General features: G+C 38.2%; 1 protein-coding gene across 2 annotated transcripts in view; it reads left to right on the top strand.

Annotated features, from left to right (window-relative positions):
* DTNBP1 (dystrobrevin binding protein 1) overlaps window positions 1–22,255 on the top strand; it is a 120,753-nt gene that overhangs the window by 51,822 nt on the left and 46,676 nt on the right. The window contains exon 7 of one of the 2 annotated variants that reach the window (XM_082415247.1): window positions 2,876–2,898. The exons of the other annotated variant lie outside the window; for it this stretch is intronic. Coding sequence (XP_082271373.1) covers window positions 2,876–2,898 — 23 coding nt within the window. The remainder of the gene's footprint in view (window positions 1–2,875; window positions 2,899–22,255) is intronic. 2 annotated transcript variants of the gene reach the window in all.

Raw genomic sequence — 22,255 nt, 5'->3', positions numbered from 1 at the left:
CCCTCCAAAATCTGCTCCTCTTCCTAAGTTTTCTGTTAACGAATTCCCTTTCCTTCCAGTGATCCAGACTAGAACTCTCATGGTTATGTACTTGTGCCCATGTCATCAGTTGCCATGGTCTGTTGAGTCTTCTCCGTGGCGTTTTTCAAATTGGACTCCCTCTCTTCATTGCCATTGCCACTTATGTTGCCCTTTCCAGTCACTAATTAGCTCTTCTTCAAACTCTTCTAATAGTTTCCTGAGTGCTCCCTGCTCTATTCTCCCCCTTGTTAGTACATCTATGCATCACAGCTAGAATGTTCTTCCCAAAGCACAGATTTGCTCAAGTTATTCTGCTGCTAAAAATAAAACCAAATCCTTTTAGCCTGGCACTCAGAATCCTCTACCTCTTTAACCTCATCTCCCACTACTTTCTCTTCATTCAGCCTGCTGTTCTGAATTATTTGTTCTTTCCTAAAGATAACGCGCAACGTTCAGCCTCCAGGGCTTCACTTTCACCGTTACCTCTGCTTGATGTGCCTTTCCCTCCCTTCTCTTATATCTTCTGTATTTCCAGATGCTGTTACCTCTGACATTGTGGAGTTTGCCCTAAAAATTACAACACTTCAAGGCTTCCGGTGCTACTGATTTCCTTTATCAGTTCTTTAAAAGTTCCGTAGTACTGATTTTTACCTTAAACCACCGTTATCTGTACCACCACTACCTCAGCCAGTCTTCTTTTTTAGGAATTGGGTACAGGAGTGGCTTACTTTCTGAAAGGAGGTTTCATGAACTGCCGTGGGCCATGACAGTCTGTAAACAGAGGTGTCTAGGGAGAGCGCCCTGCTGGCCTTCCCTCTTCTCACAGCAGCTTCCCATTGCTTTGGTGAGGCAGCCAGAAGGTTGGAAGGTGGGCATGGTAACTCCACATGAAAGCGTCCCTCAATTGGGCAATGACTCATTAATAAAGTAGACACTGGATTCTTCGCTTTATGGTTTTTAGTATTCAGGGCGAGAGTAAGGGAAAAACAATGTCTGAAATCATTACTCCAAGTTTCACCTTTTTAAAACAGGAGGTGCTTTTTTGAAATTTTGTTTACTGCTGCATGTTCTAAAAGAAGGAAGGCAGACACTATCTAAAGACTGTTATCAGAGAGAAAAGAATTACTTCTTAAAATATTGAAGTGAGTGTTTCGTCATCTTGTCCACCCCTTGGTGGCCTTAGGGGATTGCTCACACGAGGGCATCAGTAAGAAGTAGATTGAAGGTATCTCTTCAGGATATTCTCTTACGATAGATGTTGCCTTTCCGCTAGGCCTTTTTTGGCTTTCATCCCATTATTGGAGTATAAAGTAGGTTTTAGGCATGTTTACTTTGTACCTAGTCTTTTAAGAATGAAGCTGGGCTATTGGCTCAAGGGAAACAATTGCACTTTTTTTTTTTTTTTTTAATGATAGGATTGAAAATAACATTCTTTTTTCTTAGTTAATGAACTCTGGTGCTGGGGCAATATTATCATGAGTTGGTATTTTTAGAAAAAAAAGAGGGGTGAGATGACCATCTGATTTAAGAACCTTCCCTTGGCTGTTACAAGAATATTGGCTTTTCAGTGGCAGCTTGCCGGTTCCACCAGCCAGCTGTTCATTGTAGTCAACTGTTTTGGAACATGAGAGGTATTGTAATTAGCAATGTGGAATACTGATTTGAGAATCAAAAATAGCTCTAGATTTTTAGTAAAACGTACATGCAAATAAAAGATGAACGTCTCATATTTTGAGTGCGATAACAAACCTTTACTAAATGAATTTGCCTCCTCAAAATTATTAGTACTGATAATGAGAAAATTATAATTACAGAATTATGAAGGAAAACCTGAAAAAAACTTGCTTTTGACTTCTTTGTCAAAAATGTTTTGTATTATGGGGACTTCCCTGGTGGCACAGTGGTTTAGAATCCACCTGCCAATGCAGGGGACACGGGTTCAAGCCCTAGTCCGGGAAGTTCCCACATGCCGTGGAGCAACTAAGCCCATGCGCCACAACTACTGAGCCTGCGCTCTAGAGCCCGCGAACCACAACTACTGAGCCCGTGTGCCACAACTACTGAAGCCCGCGTGCTTAGAGCCCATGCTGTGTAACAAGAGAAGCCACTGCAGTGAGAAGCCTGCACACCACAACGAAGAGTAGCCCCCGCTCGCCACAGCTAGAGAAAGCTCATGCACAGCAACGAAGACCCAACACAGCCATAAATAAATGAATGAATGAATGAATGAATGAATAGATTTATTTTTAAAAAAATGTTTTGTTATATGATCATCTATTTTCCCTGGCTTTACATTTCCCCAGGAAACTTTGTGTTTCAGCATCGCTAATTGACGCTGCCAAAATTACAAACCAGAGGATTTCCTGGAGGCTTGGCCCTTTTGTGTCAGGATGATCTATGGACTTCAATCCTTTGATATATGCTCTCCCCTTTCATTTAAAAGGGGAAAACACTGATCCTATTCCAGATGATTTTTAATTAAAGATTTTAAAAATCTGTTGTTTAATATTTATCAGTGGAGGGAAAATTGTTAAGTGCTTTTATAAACTGATTCTTATATATACTAGATGGTTCCTAGCTGGCATTAAAATGCTCTATGTCTTCTTATAAGTGTTTCAGTGTTTTAACAGTTTAAATTTTGGTAGAACTTTTTTGAGCCATCAATAGGGTAATAGCAGAAAAACTGAAAATAGTAGCTTTAGGCTAATTGTACTGGTAATTTCACTGAAGTATAATTGACATGTGAGCATCTAGAAATACCACTCTGGGCATTTGAAGTACTTAAAATTTTATAATCTAAGAGCAGTTTCCATGGGGAATAGATTAATAAATTTATATCTTTTTTTTCCTACAGGAAGGAACTTGAAACCTTCAAAGGTAATTTTGTGTTTAATTCTTCACTTTAAAGTAGATGAGAGTTAATTGATGTCAGATGTTCTCTTGATGATGATGAAAGAATGCATTCCTTTTTCTTTAAATCAGACAATTTACATCAGAAAATAAAAGTTTGCTTAATACTGTTTTCGTAAATTTTATTTAATCACAAGTGGTTTTGATATTCTTTTTTAGCTGTAACACATGTACCAAGTGAGAGTTTCTGCTAATGACATTATAAGTAATATGTTAGGAGTCACAGCGCTAACTTTGAGGTTGTTGAGAATCATAGTGTTTTGGGGTTTTGTTTTTGTTTTTTTTTTATAAATTTATTTATTTATTTTTGGCTCTGTTGGGTCTTTGTTGCTGCGCGCGGGCCTTCTCTAGGTGCAGCGAGGGGGGCTACTCTTCGTTGCGGTGCGCGGGCTTCTCATTGCAGTGGCTTCTCTTGTTGTGGAGCACGGGCTCTAGGCACGTGGGCTTCAGTAGTTGTGGCTCGTGAGCTCTAGAGCGCACGCTCAGTAGTGGTGGTGTACGGGGCTTAGTTGCTCCGCAGCATGTGGGATCTTCCCAGACCGGGGGTCGAACCCGTGTCCCCTGCATTGGCAGGCGGATTCTTATCCAGTGCGCCACCAGGGAAGTCCCTGGGGTTTTTTTTAAACATTTATTTATTTATTATTTGGCTGTGCGGGGTCAGGTCTTAGTTGTGGCACACAGGATCTTTAGTTGCAGTATGTGGACTCTTAGTTGTGGCATGTGGGATCTAGTTCCCTGACCAGGGATTGAACCCAGGCCCCCTGCATTGGGAGCATGGAGTCTTAGCCACTGGACCACCAGGGAAGTCCCAGAGAATCATAATTTAAGAAGATTCTGGTTTCTGTTGTGCTGAGCCTGGGCCAGACGGAGAGGCCATGGTGATAAAGGCAAAGAGGTGGCCCTGCAGTTGACCCAGAGTCACATGAACCTCCTGCGAGGTTTTCAGTGCTGGGTCATGCTCTGCCACCATCTTGTAACTTTGGATAAGTCTCCCTATCTTTTTCAGCCTTAGTTTCTCAATCTGTAAAATTACAAGCTTTAATGAAGCTTTGATGAACTATATTCTGAGATACTAAAAGTGCCCAGCATTGCTTTTTAATTTTAGGGAACTATTTCAGGTGGGCACTGAAGAATCATTCTTGGCCACGTTGACCCTTACTGGTTATGGGGAAACACTTGTGAAAAATAGGGAAAACCACAAACTTTTCCAACAGCTCAAAGCCCTTCCAATTCACCACTTTTCAATTACTCGTTAGCAACTGAGTAGTGAAATTTCTTTTCTCAGAGAATTTCAGTAACCAAGAAGACTTTGAATTATTGCTTATTATGTTTCATATATAAGCTAGTATTGACTTTTAGAGTTACTGGTTAAAGATTTTCCAGTATATTATTTACAGTTGAATTGTTCATGTGTATGATTTATTTGGATGTGTTAGAGAAAATAAGTAATCCGCAAGGTAAAAGGTATAAAAGCTTATTCCTACTATGACTATAATCAGACAGACTTGTTTTGGCTGAGTTTCTATTTGACTGACTACAGTTATAGTAAATGATTAAGTTCATGGTCAGTTTGTTGAGGGCCATGTTAAATGATCATGTGACGTATTATCATGGCTACACCATTATTCTTAATCAATTTGTGAACCACAACTCATGTACATTATTTTTCATCATTGGTTTAAAATAAGATTTGAAATCCTCATAAAATATTATTTTCCCTCTCCTTTTCTTTTAGTCTACTAGCATCTTCTTATATCATGTTAGGAGAAGAAAAAAAGCAAGTTAATATTAAAAGGCAGGCAGGGACACAGATTATGCAAAATGTCAACTTTGCTTGCATCTCAGTACTGAGGCATTTTTTTTTTTTGTATGACAGTATTCACAGAAAGAAAGGAGACCAGTAGTTTGCATAAGGTTAGATAGTGTTACATATTACCTGATAGAATAATTCAATTTATGCTGAAATATCTTGTTTATACACACATCCCTAATTATGCACAATATTTAACAGCACATCCAACCCACCCACAGGCCAATTAAAGCTCTCAAATTTGAACAAACCCTAAACTGATTATTGTATCATATCTAGTTTTTTAAAGAACTAATATTCATTGAAAATTCTTTCCTCTTGAGTGTTTTTCTTTTAATTTTTGAATTTTATTTATTTTTTTATACAGCAGGTTCTTATTAGTCATCCATTTTATACACATCAGTGTACACATGTCAATCCCAATCGCACAATTCATCACACCACCACCCCCACCCCTCCACGGCTTTCCCCCCTTGGTGTCCATACGTTTGTTCTCTACATCTGTGTCTCAATTTCTGCCCTGCAAACCGGTTCATCTGTACCATTATTCTAGGTTCCACATATATGCGTTAATATGCAATATTTGTTTTTCTCTGTCCGACTTACTTCACTCTGTATGACAGTCTCTAGGTCCACCGACGTCTCTACAAATGACCCAGTTTCGTTCCTTTTTATGGCTGAGTAATATTCCATTGTATATATGTACCACATCTTCTTTATCCATTCATCTGTCAGTGGACATTGAGGTTGCTTCTATGACCTGGCTGTTGTAAATAGTGCTGCAATGAACATTGGGGTGCATGTGTCTTTTTGAATTATGGTTTTCTCTGAGTATATGCCCAATAGTGGGATTGCTGGGTCATATGGTAGTTCTACTTTTAGTTTTTTAAGGAACCTCCATATTGTTCTCCATAGTGGCTATATCAATTTACATTCCCATCAACAGTGCAAGAGGGTTCCCTTTTCTCCACACCCTCTCCAGCATTTGTTGTTTGTAGATTTTCTGCTGATGCCCATTCTGACTGGTGTGAGGTGATACCTCATTGTGGTTTTGATTTGCATTTCTCTAATAATGAGTGATGTTGAGCATCTTTTCATGTGCTTCTTGGCCATCTGTATGTCTTATTTGGAGAAATGTCTATTTAGGTCTTCTGCCCATTTTTTGATTAGGTTGTTTGTTTTTTTAATATTGAACTGTTTAATATTGAGCTATTTATATATTTTGGAGATTAATCCTTTGTCCATTGATTCGTTTGCAAATATTTTCTCCCATTCTGAGGGTTGTCTTTTCATCTTGTTTATGGTTTCCTTTGCTGTGCAAAAGCTTTGAAGTTTCATTAGGTCCCATTTGTTTATTTTTGTTTTTATTTCCATTACTCTAGGAGGTGGATCAAAAAAGATCTTGCTGTGATTTATGTCAAAGAGTGTTCTTCCTATGTTCTCCTCTAAGAGTTTTATAGTGTCTGGTCTTACACTTAGGTCTCTAATCCATTTTGAGTTTAATTTTGTGTATGGTGTTAGGGAGTGTTCTAATTTCATTCTTTTACATGTAGCTGTCCAGTTTTCCCAGCACCACTTACTGAAGAGACTGTCTTTTCTCCATTGTATATCCTTGCCTCCTTTGTCATAGATTTGTTGACCATAGTTGTGTGGGTTTATCTCTGGGCTTTCTGTCTTGTTCCATTGACCTATATTTCTGTTTTTGTGCCAGTACTATATTGTCTTGATTACTGTAACTTTGTAGTATAGTCTGTAGTCAGGGCGTCTCATTCCTCCAGCTCCGTTTTTTTCCCTCAAGACTGCTTTGACTATTCGGGGTCTTTTGTGTCTCCATACATATTTTAAGATTTTTTTTGTTCTAGTTCTGTAAAAAATGCCATTGGTAGTTTGGTAGGGATTGCACTGAATCTGTAGATTGCTTTGGGTAGTGTAGTCATTTTCACAATATTGATTCTTCCAGTCCAAGAACATGGTATATCTCTCCATCTGTTGGTATCATCCTTAATTTCTTTCATCAGTGTCGTATAGTTTTCTGCATACAAGCCTTTTGTCTCCCTAGGTAGGTTTATTCCTAGGTATTTTATTCTTTTTTGTTGCAATGGTAAATAGGAGTGTTTCCTTAATTTCTCTTTCAGATTTTTCATCATTAGTGTATAGGAATGCAAGAGATTTCTGTGCATTAATTTTGTATCCTGCAACTTCACCAAATTCATTGATTAGCTCTAGTAGTTTTCTGGTGGCATTTTTAGGATTCTCTATGTATAGTATCATGTCATCTGCAAACAATGACAGTTTTACTTCTTCTTTTCCAATTTGTATTCCTTTTATTTCTTTTTCTTCTCTGATTGCCGTGGCTAGGACTTCCAAAACTATGTTGGATAATAGTGGTGAGAGTGGATATCCTTGTCTCGTTCCTGACCTTAGAGGAAATGCTTTGAGTTTTTCACCATTGAGAATGATGTTTGCTGTGGGTTTGTCGTATATGGACTTTATTATGTTGAGGTAGTTTCCCTCTATGCCCACTTTCTAGAGAGTTTTTATCATAAATGGGTGTTGAATTTTGTCAAAAGCTTTTTCTGCATCTATGGAGATGATCATATGGTTTTTATTCTTCAGTTTGTTAATATGGTGTATCACATTGATTGATTTGCATATATTGAAGAATCCTTGCATCCCTGGGATAAATCCCACTTGATCATGGTGTATAACCCTTTTAATGTGTTGTTGGATTCTGTTTGCTAGTATTTTGTTGTGGATTTTTGCATCTGTATTCATCAGTGATATTGGTCTGTAATTTTCTTTTTGTGTAGTGTCTTTGTCTGGTTTTGGTATCAGGGTGATGGTGGCCTCATAGAATGAGTTTGGGAGTGTTCTTTCCTCTGCAATTTTTTGGAAGCGTTTGAGAAGGATGCGTGGTAGCTCGTCTCTAAATGTTTGATAGAATTCACCTGTGAAGCCATCTGGTCCTGCACTTTTGTTTGTTGGAAGATTTTTAATCACAGTTTCAATTTCATTACTTGTGATTGGTCTGTTCATATTTTCTGTTTCTTCCTGGTTCAGTCTTGGAAGGTTATACCTTTCTAAGAATTTGTCCATTTCTTCCAGGTTGTCCATTTTATTGGCATAGAGTTGCTTGTAGTAGTCTCTTAGGATGCTTTGTTTTTCTGTGGTGTCTGTTGTAACTTCTCCTTTTTCATTTCTAATTTTATTGATTTGAGGAGTTTATCTTTATTGATTTTGTTTATCTTCTCAAAGAACCAGCTTTTAGTTTTATTGATCTTTGCTATTGTTTTCTTTGTTTGTATTTCATTTATTTCTGCTCTGATCTTGATGATTTCTTTCCTTCTGCTAACTTTGGGTTTTGTTTGTTCTTCTTTCTCTAGCCCCTTTAGGTGTAAGGTTAGATTGTTTACTTGAGATTTTTCTTGTTTCTTGAGGTAGACTTGTATAGCTATAAACTTCCCTCTTAGAACTACTTTTGCTGCATCCCATAGGTTTTGGATCATCGTGTTTTCATTGTCATTTGTCTCTAGGTATTTTTTGATTTCTTCAGTGATCTCGTGGTTATTTAGTAACGTATTGTTTAGCCTTCATGTTTTTGTGTTTTTTACGGTTTTTTTTTCCCCTGTAATTGATTTCTGATCTCATAGCGTTGTGGTCAGAAAAGATGCTTGATATGATTTCAATTTTCTTAAATTTACTGAGGCTTGATTTGTGACCCAAGATGTGATCTATCCTGGAGAATGTTCCATGCGCACTTGAGATGAAAGTGTAATCTGTTTTTGGATGGAATGTCCTATAAATATCAATTAAATCTATCTGGTCTGTTGTGTCATTTAAAGCTTCTGTTTCCTTATTAATTTTCTATTTGGATGATCTGTCCATTGGTGTAAGTGCGGTGTTAAAGTCTGCCACTGTTATTGTTTTACTGTCGCTTTCCTCTTTTATAGCTGTTAGCAGTTGCCTTATGTATTGAGGTGCTCCTATGTTGGGTGCATATATATTTATAATTGTTATATCTTCTTCTTGGATTGATCCCTTGATCATTATGTAGTGTCCTTCCTTGTCTCTTGTAACATTCTTTATTTTAAAGTCTGTTTTACCTGATATGAGTATTGCTACTCCAGTTTTCTTTTGATTTCCATTTGCATGGAATATCTTTTTCCATCCCCTCACTTTCAGTCTGTCTGTGTCCCTAGGTCTGCAGTAGGTCTCTTGTAGACAGCATATTATATGGGTCTTGTTTTTGTATCCATTCAGCAAGCCTGTGTCTTTTGGTTGGAGCATTTAATCCGTTCATGTTTAAGGTAGTTATTGATATGTATGTTCCTATGACCATTTTCTTAATTGTTTTGGGTTTGTTTTTGTAGGTCCTTTTCTTCTCTTGTGTTTCCCACTTAGAGAAGTTCCTTTAGCATTTGTTGTAGAGCTGGTTTGGTGGTGCTGAATTCTCTTAGCTTTTGCTTGTCTGTAAAGCTTTTGATTTCTCCATCGAATGTGAATGAGATCCTTGCCGGGTAGAGTAATCTTGGTTGTAGGTTCTTCCCTTTCATCACTTTAAGTATATCATGCCACTCCCTTCTGGCTTGTAGTTTCTGCTGAGAAATCAGCTGTTAACCTTATGGGAGTTCCCTTGTATGTCATTGTCGTTTTTCCCTGGCTGCTTTCAATAATTTTTCTTTGTCTTTAATTTTTGCCAATTTGATTACTTTGTGTCTCGGCATGTTTCTCCTTGGGTTTATCCTGTATGGGACTCTCTGCATTTCCTGGACTTGGGTGGCTATTTCCTTTCCCATGTTAGGGAAGTTTTCGACTGTAATCTCTTCAAATATTTTCTTGGGTCCTTTCACTCTCTCTTCTCCTTCTGGGACCCCTATAATGCGAATGTTGTTGCGTTTAATGTTGTTCCAGAGGTTTCTTAGGCTGTCTTCATTTCTTTTCATTCTTTTTTCTTTATTCTGTTCTGCAGCAGTGAATTCCACCATTCTGTCTTCCAAGTCACTTATCCATTCTTCTCCCTCAGTCATTCTGTTGTTGATTCCTTCTAGTGTATTTTTCATTTCAGTTATTTTATTGTTCATCTCTGTTTGTTTGTTCTTTAATTCTTCTAGGTCTTTGTTAAACATTTCTTGCATCTTCTCGATCTTTGCCTCCATTCTTTTTCAGAGGTCCTGGATCATCTTCACTATCATTATTCTGAATTCTTTTTCTGGAAGGTTGCCTATCTCCACTTCATTTAGTTGTTTTTCTGGGGTTTTATCTTGTTCCTTCATCTGGTACATAGCCCTCTGCCTTTTCATGTTGTCTATCTTTCTGTGAATGTGATTTTTGTTCCACAGGCTGCAGGATTGTAGTTCTTCTTGCTTCTGCTGTCTTCCCTCTGGTGGATGAGGCTATCTAAGAGGCTTAAGCAAGTTTCCTGATCGGAGGGACTGGTGGTGGGTAGAGCTGGCTGTTGCTCTGGTGGGCAGAGCTCAGTAAAACTTTAATCTGCTTGTGTGCTGATGGGTGGGGTTGGGTTCCCTCCCTGTTGGTTGTTTGGCCTGAGGTGACCCAACACTGGAGCCTACCCGGGTTCTTTGGTGAGGCTAATGGCAGACTCCAGGAGGGCTCACGCCAAGGAGTACTTCACAGAACTTCCGCTGCCAGTGTACTTTTCCTCATGGTGAGCCACAGCCACCCCCTGCCTCTGCAGGAGACCCTCCAACACTAGCAGGTAGGTCTGGTTCAGTCTCCTATGGGGTCACTGCTCCTTCCCCTGGGTCCCGATGCGCACACTACTTTGTGTGTGCCCTCCAAGAGTGAAGTCTCTGTTTCCCTCAGTCCTGTCGAAGTCCTGCAATCAAATCCTGCTAGCCTTCGAAGTCTGATTCTCTAGGAATTCCTCCTCCCTTTGCCGGACCCGCAGGTTGGGAAGCCTTACATGGGATTCAGAACCTTCACTCCAGTGGGTGGACTTCTGTGGTATAAGTGTTCTCCAGTTTGTGAGTCACCCACCCAGCAGTTATGGGATTTGATTTTATTGTGATTGCGCCCCTCCTACCGTCTCATTGTGGCTTCTCCTTTGTCTTTGGATGTGGGGTATCTTTTTTTGTGAGTTCCAGTGTCTTCCTGTCGATGGTTGTTCAGCAGTTAGTTGTGATTCTAGTGTTCTCGCAAGAGAGAGTGAGAGCAGGTCCTTCTACTCCGCCATCTTGAACCAAGCTCTGCCTCTTGAGTGTTTTGCTAATATTTCAAAAGCGTGAATAGCATCTAATAAGAAAAAAAGAAATATAACTGCTCTTCCAAGACATTAGTGGAGGAAAAGAATTCATTCAAACATATTATAACAATTGCTTATTTTTTGAACATTGCTTTTGCCTTTGTTTTTCCTTTATATGTTGCAGGAAAACAAAAGGTTTTACTTCCTCCAATTGTTTTATTCCACTTGTAGTTATATTTAGAAGCTTTTTGCTAAGTTGGGGAAGAGCTAACTTTGGGAGACAAAAAGGCAAAATTAGTAACCCTCAAAGTTAGTAACGTAGATCAGTATGATCCACTGAGTTCTGGGTTCTTCCTTCTGTACTCCATTGAGGTTAATGAGTTAAGTTCACCTTGCACTTGTGAAATACTTAGCAAATCTCTACAGTATTGTTGAAACTAATTGTTTATTATTTGTTTTTTAAAATATTGGCAACAGGAAGGTTTTCTCTGTTCCCCCAAATACTGTATTCGTTTAAACACTTTAGTGATAGTCACTTGAATATTATTACAATATAAAAAGGTGGGTAGGATCTTAAAAGTCTTATTTTTTATTTTCAGTGGGGAAGGAACACAGTCATTGTAACTACATGTAGAGTAGGTAAGTTTTTCGCAGTCCTTAATGACATAGGAAATTGGCCACGAATAGATGTGTCTGTTATTTAGGGATTTTCATCATTTTTCCAGTTTAATTTTTAAAATAGATTGTCATTTCATATATGAATCTTAATCACTCTTAAGTATAAGTCTAGAAATATCGTGGCACTGAAAAGAGTAGAGGTGAGGACATCTAGGCTTGGTTACTGTTCTTATCTCCATAACATTCCCAACTTAATATGGCTTTAATATGCGAACTTGTTCTTTTTCTTTCACTTATGTGCCTTACCAAATTAACCGTCACTCTCCATTTTCTCTGTAAAACACACTGACTGATACCACAGCGTGCTGAATGCTCGTGGCTGATAGGCTATTCACCAGTACAGCCAAATACTTTCATTTCTACCCAGAGTGAATTGTTTGTTCCCAAATTCATTTACCCTTGTTATTGTAATGTGCAGGATTTTTTTTTTAATTTAGCTTTACTGGAGTATAGTTGATTTACAATATTGTGTTAGTTTCTGGGGTATAGCAAGATAATTCAGTTTTATGCATACATATTTTCATTCATTTTTAGATTCTTTTCTCATATAGGTTATCACAGAATATTGAGTAGAGTTCCCTGTGTTATACAGCAGGTCCTTGTTGGTCATCTATCTTATGTATAGTAGTGTGTGTATGTTCATCCCAAGCTCCTGATTTATCGTCCCTCCCCACCCCTCCATGTTTCCCCTTTGGTAACGATAAGTTTGTTTTTGATAATCTGTAAGTCTGTTTCTGTTTTGTATAAATGAGTTCATTTGTATCATTTTTAAAATTAGATTCCACATATGAGTGATATCATATGATATTTGTCTTTCTCTGTCTGACTTACTTTACTTAGTATGATAATCTCTAGGTCCATCCATGTTGCTGCAAATGGCATTATTTCATTTTTTATGGCTGAGTAATATTCCACTGTATATATGTACCACATCGTCTTTATCCATTCCTCTGTCGATGGACATTTAGGTTGCTTCCATGTCTTGGCTATTGTAAATAGTGCTGCAGTGAACATTGGGGTGCATGGATCTTTTCAGATTATGGTTTTCTCTGGGTATATGCCCAGGAGCGGGATTGCTGGATCGTATGGTAGTTCTATTTTTAGTTTTTTAGGGAACCTCCATACTATTTTCCATAGTGGTTGTACCAATTTACATTCCCACCAACAGTGTAGGAGGGTTCCCTTTTCTCCACACCCTTAATATGCAGTTTAATTAAATATCAGATAAAATGATGAAACCTCAGCGTTAAGGAGAACTGTTCGTAAGAAAATTAAGTTGACTGCTTTGGAAGACTTAATATAGGTAAATAGCTTTTAAAAATTGCTGCAAAATGTATAATTAGGAATTAGAAAAGACTTGGGGGAAAATAATAAAAATTCTGAAAGGTTCTATGCACAGATTGCTTCACAGATCTTAAATTCCTGCTCTGCTTTTAAAAATAGGCTGGAAATTTTATCCAGTGCAGTATAGGTGGCTTATACAAGGATTTTTTCAACAAGTTGACCTATACTCAAAGAATTCAGGGGAAAAAGTATGGTTATATTTTAAATTAAAGTGGTTTTTAATGGATTCTTATATTATCTGCCTTTTGAAAAATTAAATGACCAACATGGGATCCAGTTGTATCATATAAGAGGACATCCACTGTAATCTCCTCTTCAATACAACATTACCCAACCATGTCAGAAATGTGACTGACAGTGTGAAAACATGCCAGGATTTAGGGGTTATCACTATCACAGTGGGTGGATCATCATGAGAATGTGTGGGGAAAGGCAGGTAAGACCAGCCTGATACAGTGTGATCACATTTGAGGCTTAGCTCTGGGAAGTGGAGCCAATGAAGGAGACAGGGCCAGAGTGGTCATCGAAACTGGTGGAAGACCAAGACAGTTAAGTGACAGGAAGTCCAGAGAGGAGAAAGTTTAAACTAGAAGTGGTTATCAGTGCTATAAGTAATGCAAAAAAGTTGAGCAGGATGGGGATGAATAGACAACTGGTGACCTGACAGAGCTATTTGTAAAGGGAGAATCCAGATTGTAAATCAGAAGTACATGAGAAATTAGGAAAGAAATGAAAAGGTCACTTGAGATAGAATCAGGATCAAGGTCAGGGGAGAAGGTGAAGTTGAAGATGTTAAGGAGTTGATTAAGATCTAGAGAAGATGGGGAAAAATATCCAGATAGATTATCCTTGTAGAAGATCCAGGACATCTCTTTCTCTGAGACCTTAGAGGAGGAAAGGCTGGCAGATAATATGGGAAAAAGAATCTGTGTACGGAGGTAGTCTGAATTTGCAAGGCTTGGCTCAGAAGTAGAAATGTAAACCAAAACAAATATGCTTTGGTTAACACAAAGCTGGGAATTAAAGAGCATATATGGTGGCTCAGCAGATCATGGTAATCTTGGGTGCTAATGAGATCATGATTAAAATGATTGGCCATGGAATTCAGGCCAGAAAGGAGAGGCCTGATGAGACCAGTAAAATAAGCAAGATACAAGGTACTGGGGATGGCGTACTCCCTAAAGGTGAAAAACACTTTGGTCGTTGAGGTGGATCTTGTGGTCAAAGAAAGAATTTCAGTTTGAGATCTTTGAGGTGAACAGTTCCCAGTGATAATCATGGCTAAATTTGTGTTAAAAAGAAGAAATAAAATTAACGAGATTGTCTGAATTGGAGAATTCTGAGACCATTAGGAGCCTCACTTGTTTGGATGACTTGGGTATGGATTATGTGTACTGTTGGCTTGGCAGCCATAGCATGTCACAAATTTGGATGTAATAGATAGATGGTAAACTTGGGTAGAATGTGTTGGTTCAACTCAAAGAGTTAGCTTAAGATGTAAGACAAAACTCTTCAGCTGCCATTTGGCAATATTTAGGTAATGGAGACTCAGGTTGGGTAAGACAACTGTCCTCTGTCCTCAAGGAGCTAAAAGCACTGTGGCAAAGCTTATAGGATAGAAAGGCAAATATATAATTTTAATACAATGTAAAAAATATTAAAATAAAAATAAGCACACTAAGGCAGGAGTAATGAACTATTTAGAGAGAGGCACTTGAGTGCTGACCTGGCAGAAAACGGTAATAAGGACATTCCAGGAAGAAGAAAGAACAATTGCAAAGATGCAGAGATGTTTATTTTATTTCAAGAATACAAGTTAAGGGGGAGACCTTCAAGATGGTGGAGGAGTAAGACGTGGAGATCACCTTCCTCCCCACAAATACATCAAAAATATATCTACATGTGGAACAACTCGTACAGAACACTTACTGAACGCTGGCAGAAGAACTCAGACTTCGCAAAAGACACCAGAGGGTGACCTAACATGCAGAGGCGGGGCCAAATCCAAAGCTGAACCCCAGGAGCTGTGCGAACAAAGAAGAGAAAGGGAAATCTCTCCCAGCAGCCTCAGGAGCAGCGGATTAAATCTCCACAATCAACTTGATGTACTCTGCATCTGTGGAATACCTGAATAGACAAAGAATCATCCCAAATTGAGGAGGTGGACTTTGGGAGCAACTGTAGACTTGGATTTCCTTTCTGCACCTAATTTGTTTCTGGTTTTATGTTTATCTCAGTTTAGTATTTAGAGCTTATTATCATTGGTAGATTTGTTTATTGATTTGGTTGCTCTCTCTTCCTTTACCGTTTTATATATATATATATATATATATATTTTTTTTTTTTTTTTTTTTTTTCCTTTTTCTCTCTTTGTGAGTCAGTATATGTATGCTTCTTTGTGTGATTTTTGTCTGTGTAGGTTTGCTTTTACCATTTGTCCTAGGGTTCTGTCTGTCTGGGGTTTTTTTTGTTTTTTGTTTTTGGCTTTTTAGTAGAGTTTTTAGCGCTTGTTATCATTGGTGGATTTGTTTATTGGTTTGGTTGTTCTTTCTTTTTTTATTACTTTTTAAAATTTTTAATAATATATTTTTTAATAACTTTATTTTTTTTTCTTTTTCTTTTTTTTTTTTTCCTCCCTTTTCTTCTGAGCCGTGTGGCTGACAGTGTCTTGGTGCTCCGGCCAGGTGTCAGGCCTGAGCTTCTGAGGTGGGAGAGCTGAGTTCAGGACACTGGTCCACCAGAGACCTCCTGGCCCCATGTAATATCAATTATTGAGAGCTCTCCCAGAGTTCTCCATCTCAACGCTAAGACCCAGCTCCACTCAATGACCAGCAAGCTCCAATGCTGGACACCCCATGCCAAACAACTAGCAAGACAGGAACACAGCCCCACCCATTAGCAGAAAGGCTGCTTAAAATCATAATAAGGTCACAGACACCCCAAAACACACCACCAGACGTGGACCTGCCCACCAGAAAGACAAGGTCCAGCCTCATCCACCAGAACACAGGCACCAGTCCCCTCCACCAGGAAGCCTACATAACCCCCTGAACCAACCTTACCCGCTGGGGGCAGACACCAAAAACCACGGGAACTACGAACCTGCAGCCTGCGTAAAGGAGGCCCCAAACACAGTAAGTTAAGCAAAATGAGAAGACAGAATACACAGCAGATGAAGGAGCAAGGTAAAAACCCACCAGCCCAAACAAATGAAGAAGAAATAGGCAGCCTACCTGAAAAAGAATTCAGAGTAATGATAGTAAAGATGATCCAAAATCTTGGGAATAGAATGGAGAAAATACAAGAAACGTTTAACGAGGACCTAGAAGAACTAAAGAACAAACAAACAGTGCTGAACAACACAATAAATGAAATTAAAAATTCTCTAGAAGGAATCGATAGCAGAATAACTGAGGCAGAAGAATGGATAAGTGACCTGGAAGATAAAATAGTGGAAATAACTACTGCAGAGCAGAATAAAGAAAAAAGAATGAAAAGAATCGAGGACAGTCTCAGAGACCTCTGGGGCAACATTAAATGCACCAAGTTTCGAATTATAGGGGTCCCAGAAGAAGAGAAATAGAAAGGGACTGAGAAAATATTTGAAGAGATTATAGTTGAAAACTTCCCTAATATGGGAAAGGAAATAGTCAATCAAGTCCAGGAAGCGCGAGAGTCCCATACAGGATAAATACAAGGAGAAACACACCAAGACACATATTAATCAAACTATCAAAAATTTAATACAAAGGAAAAATATTAAAAGCAGCAAGAGAAAAGCAACAAATAACATACAAGGGAATCCCCATAAGGTTAACAGCTGATCTTTCAGCAGAAACTCTGCAAGCCAGAAGGGTGTGGCAGGACATATTTAAAGTGATGAAAGGGAAAAACCTACAACCAAGATTACCGAGCCAAGGATCTCATTCAGATTCGATGGAGAAATTTAAACCTTTACAGACAAGCAAAAGTTAAGAGAATTCAGCACCACCAAACCAGCTTTACAACAAATGCTAAAGGAACTTCTCTAGGCAGGAAACACAAAAGAAGGAAAAGACCTACAAAAACAAACCCAAAACAATTAAGAAAATGGTAATAGGAACATACATATCAATAACTACCTTAAATGTAAATGGATTAAATGCTCCAACCAAAAGACATAGAGTGGCTGAATGGATACAAAAACAAGACCTGTATATATGCTGTCTACAAGAGACCCACTTCAGACCTAGGGACACATACAGACTGAAAGTGAGGGGATGGTAAAAGATATTCCATGCAAATGGAAATCAGAAGAAAGCTGGAGTAGCAGTTCTCATATCAGACAAAACAGACTTTAAAATAAAGACTATTACAGGAGACAAAAACACTACGTAACAATAAAGGGGTCAATCCAAGAAAAAGATATAACAATTGTAAATATTTATGCACCCAACATAGGAGCACCTCAATACATAAGGCAAATGCTAACAGCCATAAAAGGGGAAATCGACAGTAACACAATCATAGTAGGGGACTTTAACACCCTACTTTCACCAATGGGCAGATCATCCAAAATGAAAGTAAATAAGGAAACACAAGCTTTCAATGATACATTAAACAAGATGGACTTAATTGATACTTATAGGACATTCCATCCAAAAGCAACAGAATACACTTTCTTCTCAAGTGCTCATGGGACATTCTCCAGTATAGATCATATCTTGGGTCACAAATCAAGCCTTGGTAAATTTAAGAAAATTGAAATCTTATCAAGTATCTTTTCCAACCACAACACTATGAGACTAGATATCAATTTTGGAAAAAAATATGTAAAGAAACACAAACACATGGAGGCTAAACAGTACACTACTAAATAATCAAGAGATCACTGAAGAAATCAAAGAGGAAATCAAAAAAATACCTAGAAACAAATGACAGTGAAAACACGACGACCCAAAAATCTATGGGATGCAGCAAAAGCAGTTCTAAGAGGGAAGTTTATACCAATACAATCCTACCTCAGGAAACAAGAAACATCTCAGATAAACAGCCTAACCTTACACCTAAAGGAATTAGAGAAAGAAGAACAAAAAAACCCCAGGGTTAGCAGAAGGAATGTAATCATAAAGGTCAGATCGTAAATAAATGAAAAAGAAATGAAGGAAATGATAGCAAAGATCAATAAAACTAAAAGCTGGTTCTTTGAGAAGATAAACAAAATCGATAAACCATTAGCCAGACTCATCAAGGAAAAAAAGGGAGAAGACTCAATACAATTAGAAATGAAAAAGGAGAAGTAACAACTGACACTGCAGAAATACAAAGGATCATGAGAGATTACTACAGCAACTCTATGCCAATATAATGGACAACCTGGAAGAAATGGGCAAATTCTTAGAAAAGCACAACCTTCTGAGACTGAACCAGGAAGAAATAGAAAATATAAACAGACCAATCACAAGCATTGAAATTGAAACTGTGATTAAAAATCTTCCAACAAACAAAAGCCCAGGACCAGATGGCTTCACAGGCGAATTCTATGAAACACTGAGAGAAGAGCTAACACCTATCCTTCTCAAGCTCTTCCAAAATATAGCAGAGGAAGGAACACTCCCAAATTCATTCTATGAGACCACCATCACCCTGATACCAAAACCAGACAAAGATGACACAAAAATAGAAAACTATAGGCCAATATCACTGATGAACATAGATGCAAAAATCCTCAACAAAATACTAGTGAACGGAATCCAACAGCACATTAAAAAGATCATACACCATGATCAAGTGGGGTTTATCACAGGAATGCAAGGATTCTTCAATATACGCAAATCAATCAATGTGATACACCATATTAACAAATTGAAGGAGAAAAACCATATGATCATCTCAGTAGATGCCGAAAAAGCTTTTCACAAGATTCAACACCCATTTGTGATAAAAACCCTCCAGAAAGTAGGCATAGAGGGAACTTACCTCAACATAACAAAGGCCATGTATGAAAAACCCACAGCCAACATCTTTCTCAGTGGTGAAAAACTAAAACCACTTCCACTAAGATCAGGAACAGGACAGGGTTGCCCACTCTCCCCACTGTTATTCAACATAGTTTTGGAAGTTTTAGCCACAGCAATCAGAGAAGAAAAAGAAGTAAAAGGAATACAAATTGGAAAAGAAGAAGTAAAACTGTCACTGTTTGCAGATGACATGATACTATATGTAGAGAATCCTAAAGATGCTACCAGAAAACTACTAGAGCTAATCAATGAATGTGTTAAAGTAACAGGATACAAAATTAATGCACAGAAGTCTCTTGCATTCCTATACACTAATGATGAAAAATCTGAAAGAGATATTAAGGAAACACTCCCATTTACCACTGCAATAAAAAGAATAAAATACCTAGGAGTAAACCTACCTAAGGAGACAAAAGACCTGTATGCAGAAAACTGTAAGACACTGATGAAAGAAATTAAACATGATAGAAACAGATGGAGAGATATACCATGTTCTTGGATTGGAAGAATCAACATTGTGAAAATGACTATACTACCCAAAACAATCTACAGATTCAGTGCAATCCCTACCAAACTACCAATGGCATTTTTCACAGAACTAGAACAAAAAATTTCACAGTTTTTATGGAAACACAAAAGACCCCGAATAGCCAGAGCAATCTTGAGAAAGAAAAACAGAGCTGGAAGAATCAGGCTCCCTGACTTCAGACTATACTACAAAGCTACAGTAATCAATACAGTATGGTACTGGCACAGAAATAGAAATATAGATCAATGGAGCAGGATAGAAAGCCCAGAGATAAACCCACGCACATATGGTCATCTTACCTTTGATAAAGGAGGCAAGGATATACAGTGGAGAAAAGACAGCCTCTTCAATAAGTGATGCTGGGAAAACTGGACAGCTACATGTAAAAGAATGAAATTAGAACACTTCCCAACACCATACACAAAAATAAACTCAAAATGGATTAAAGACCTAAATGTAAGGCCAGACACTGTAACACTCTTAGAGGAAAACATAGGAAGAACGCTCTATGACATACATCACAGCAAGATCCTTTTTGACCCACCTTCCTAGAGAAATGGAAATAAAAACAAAAATAAACAAATGGGACCTAATGAAACTTCAAAGCTTTTGCACAGCAAAGGAAACCGTAAACAAGACCAGAAGACAACCCTCAGAATGGGAGAAAATATTTGCAAATGAAGCAACTGACGAAGGATTAATCTCCAAAATATACAAGCAGCTCATGCAGCTCAATATCAAAAAACCAAACAACCCAATCCAAAAGTGGGCCAAAGACCTAAATCGACATTTCTCCAAAGAAGATATATAGATTCCCAGCAAACACATGAAAGGATGCTCAACATCACTAATCATTAGAGAAATGCAAATCAGAACTACAATGAGGTGTCACCTCACACTAGTCAGAATGGCCATTATCAAAAAATCTACAAACAGTAAATGCTGGAGAGGGTGTGGAGAAAAGGGAATGCTCTTGCACTGTTGGTGGTTATGTAAATTAATAAAGCCACTATGCAGAACAGTATGGAGGTTCCTTATAAAACTAAAAATAGAACTACCATATGACCCAGCAATCCCACTACTGGGTATATACCCTGAGAAAACTACAATTCAAAAAGAGTCATGTACCACAATGTTCATTGCAGCACTATTTACAATAGCCAGGACATGGAAGCAACCTAAGTGTCCATCAACAGATGAATGGATAAAGAAGATGTGGTACATATATACAATGGAATATTAGCCATAAAAAGGAACGAAATTGAGTTATTTGTAGTGAGGTGGTTGGACCTAGAGTCTGTCATACAGAGTGAAGTAAGTCAGAAAGAGAAAAACAAATACTGTATGCTAACACATATATATGCAATGTTAAAAAGAAAAAAAAATGTTCTGAAGAACCTAGGGGCAAGACAGGAATAGAGACATAGAGAATGGACTTGAGGACATGGGGAGGGGGAAGGGTAAGCTGGGACGAAATGAGAGAGTGGCATGGACATATATACACTACCAAGTGTAAAATAGATAGCTGGTGGGAAGCAGCCGCATAGCACAGGGAGATCAGCTCGGTGCTTTGTGTCCACCTAGAGGGGTGGGAGGGAGACGCCAGAGGGAGGGGATATGGGGATATATGTATATGTATATGTATAGCTGATTCACTTTGTTATACAGCAGAAACTAACACACCATTGTAAAGCAATTATACTCCAATAAAGATGTTAACAAAAAAAAAAGAGTACAAGTTAAAATTTAACTTCTTGTTCAATGAGATGACTACGAACAATTAGTTACTGCCGGAGCATATGATGTGTGTGTGAAGTAGTGAGGGGTGAAGTTGAGGCGTAGGCAGGGAACACATGCCACACAGCTCACATGTCATGCAAAGGAGGTTAGCCTTTTTCCTTTGGACCAGTGGTCTCCAAAGAGGCAAGTGAGTATGGAAAGTAATAGTTGTGGAGAAGAAAACTGGAACTTACGTTTCTTTCTTTTTTATGTCATCCTTTTAAGTTTCAATTTTTGTGTACATTCTATAATAATCTAATACAGGAATTGATGTATATGTTATATAAATATACACATCTGGGGTGCATGTTAAAAGTTTTTGTTCATGGCAGGACTGCATGGTCAGAAGAGCCCAGCAGTCACTGTTGTAACTGAGAGAGCCAGGTAGGGGTGGGAGCACCCAAAGGGTTTTAATTAGGGTAGCAGGATCCGATTTGCACTGTAGAGCAAGTTTTCTGGGATCATATGGAAGGTAATTGGAAGAGAGCCGGTCTAGAGCAAGAGGAGTTAGTTGAGAAACTGTTAATCATACTTGAATGAAGGCAGTTGTAGAATGGAGAGAAAGACCCAGATTCAAGAATCTAAGTAGGTAGAACAAAAAGAATTTCATGATTGTTGTGAGAAGTCTAGGATGACTGGAATTCTGGCTAGGACATGTGGGTAGATAGATTTTTCACTTACCAGGATATGTAATAAAGGCAGAAGAGCAGAGTTGGGAGGGAACCATAGTGAATTCTGTTGGTTTTTTGGGGAGGAGGTAAAGGTATCAGTTTATTAATGACTGCAGGCAAGTTCCCAGTAATCCCACAAAAGTGCAAAACTTTTTGGTATCTGATAGAGAAATGCTTTTTTAAAACACTTTTATTGAGGTTTGATTTGTTTCATTCATTTTTAAGTGTACAAGTCAATGATTTTTAGTAAATTTATAAAGTTGTGCAACCATCATCACAATCCAGTTTTAGAACATTTTCATCACCCACAAC

Source organism: Balaenoptera physalus (genome assembly GCF_965194825.1).
Source record: "Balaenoptera physalus genome assembly, chromosome: 11".
Taxonomy (NCBI): Eukaryota; Metazoa; Chordata; class Mammalia; order Artiodactyla; family Balaenopteridae; genus Balaenoptera; species Balaenoptera physalus.
This window is presented reverse-complemented; position numbering and strand designations above follow the sequence as displayed.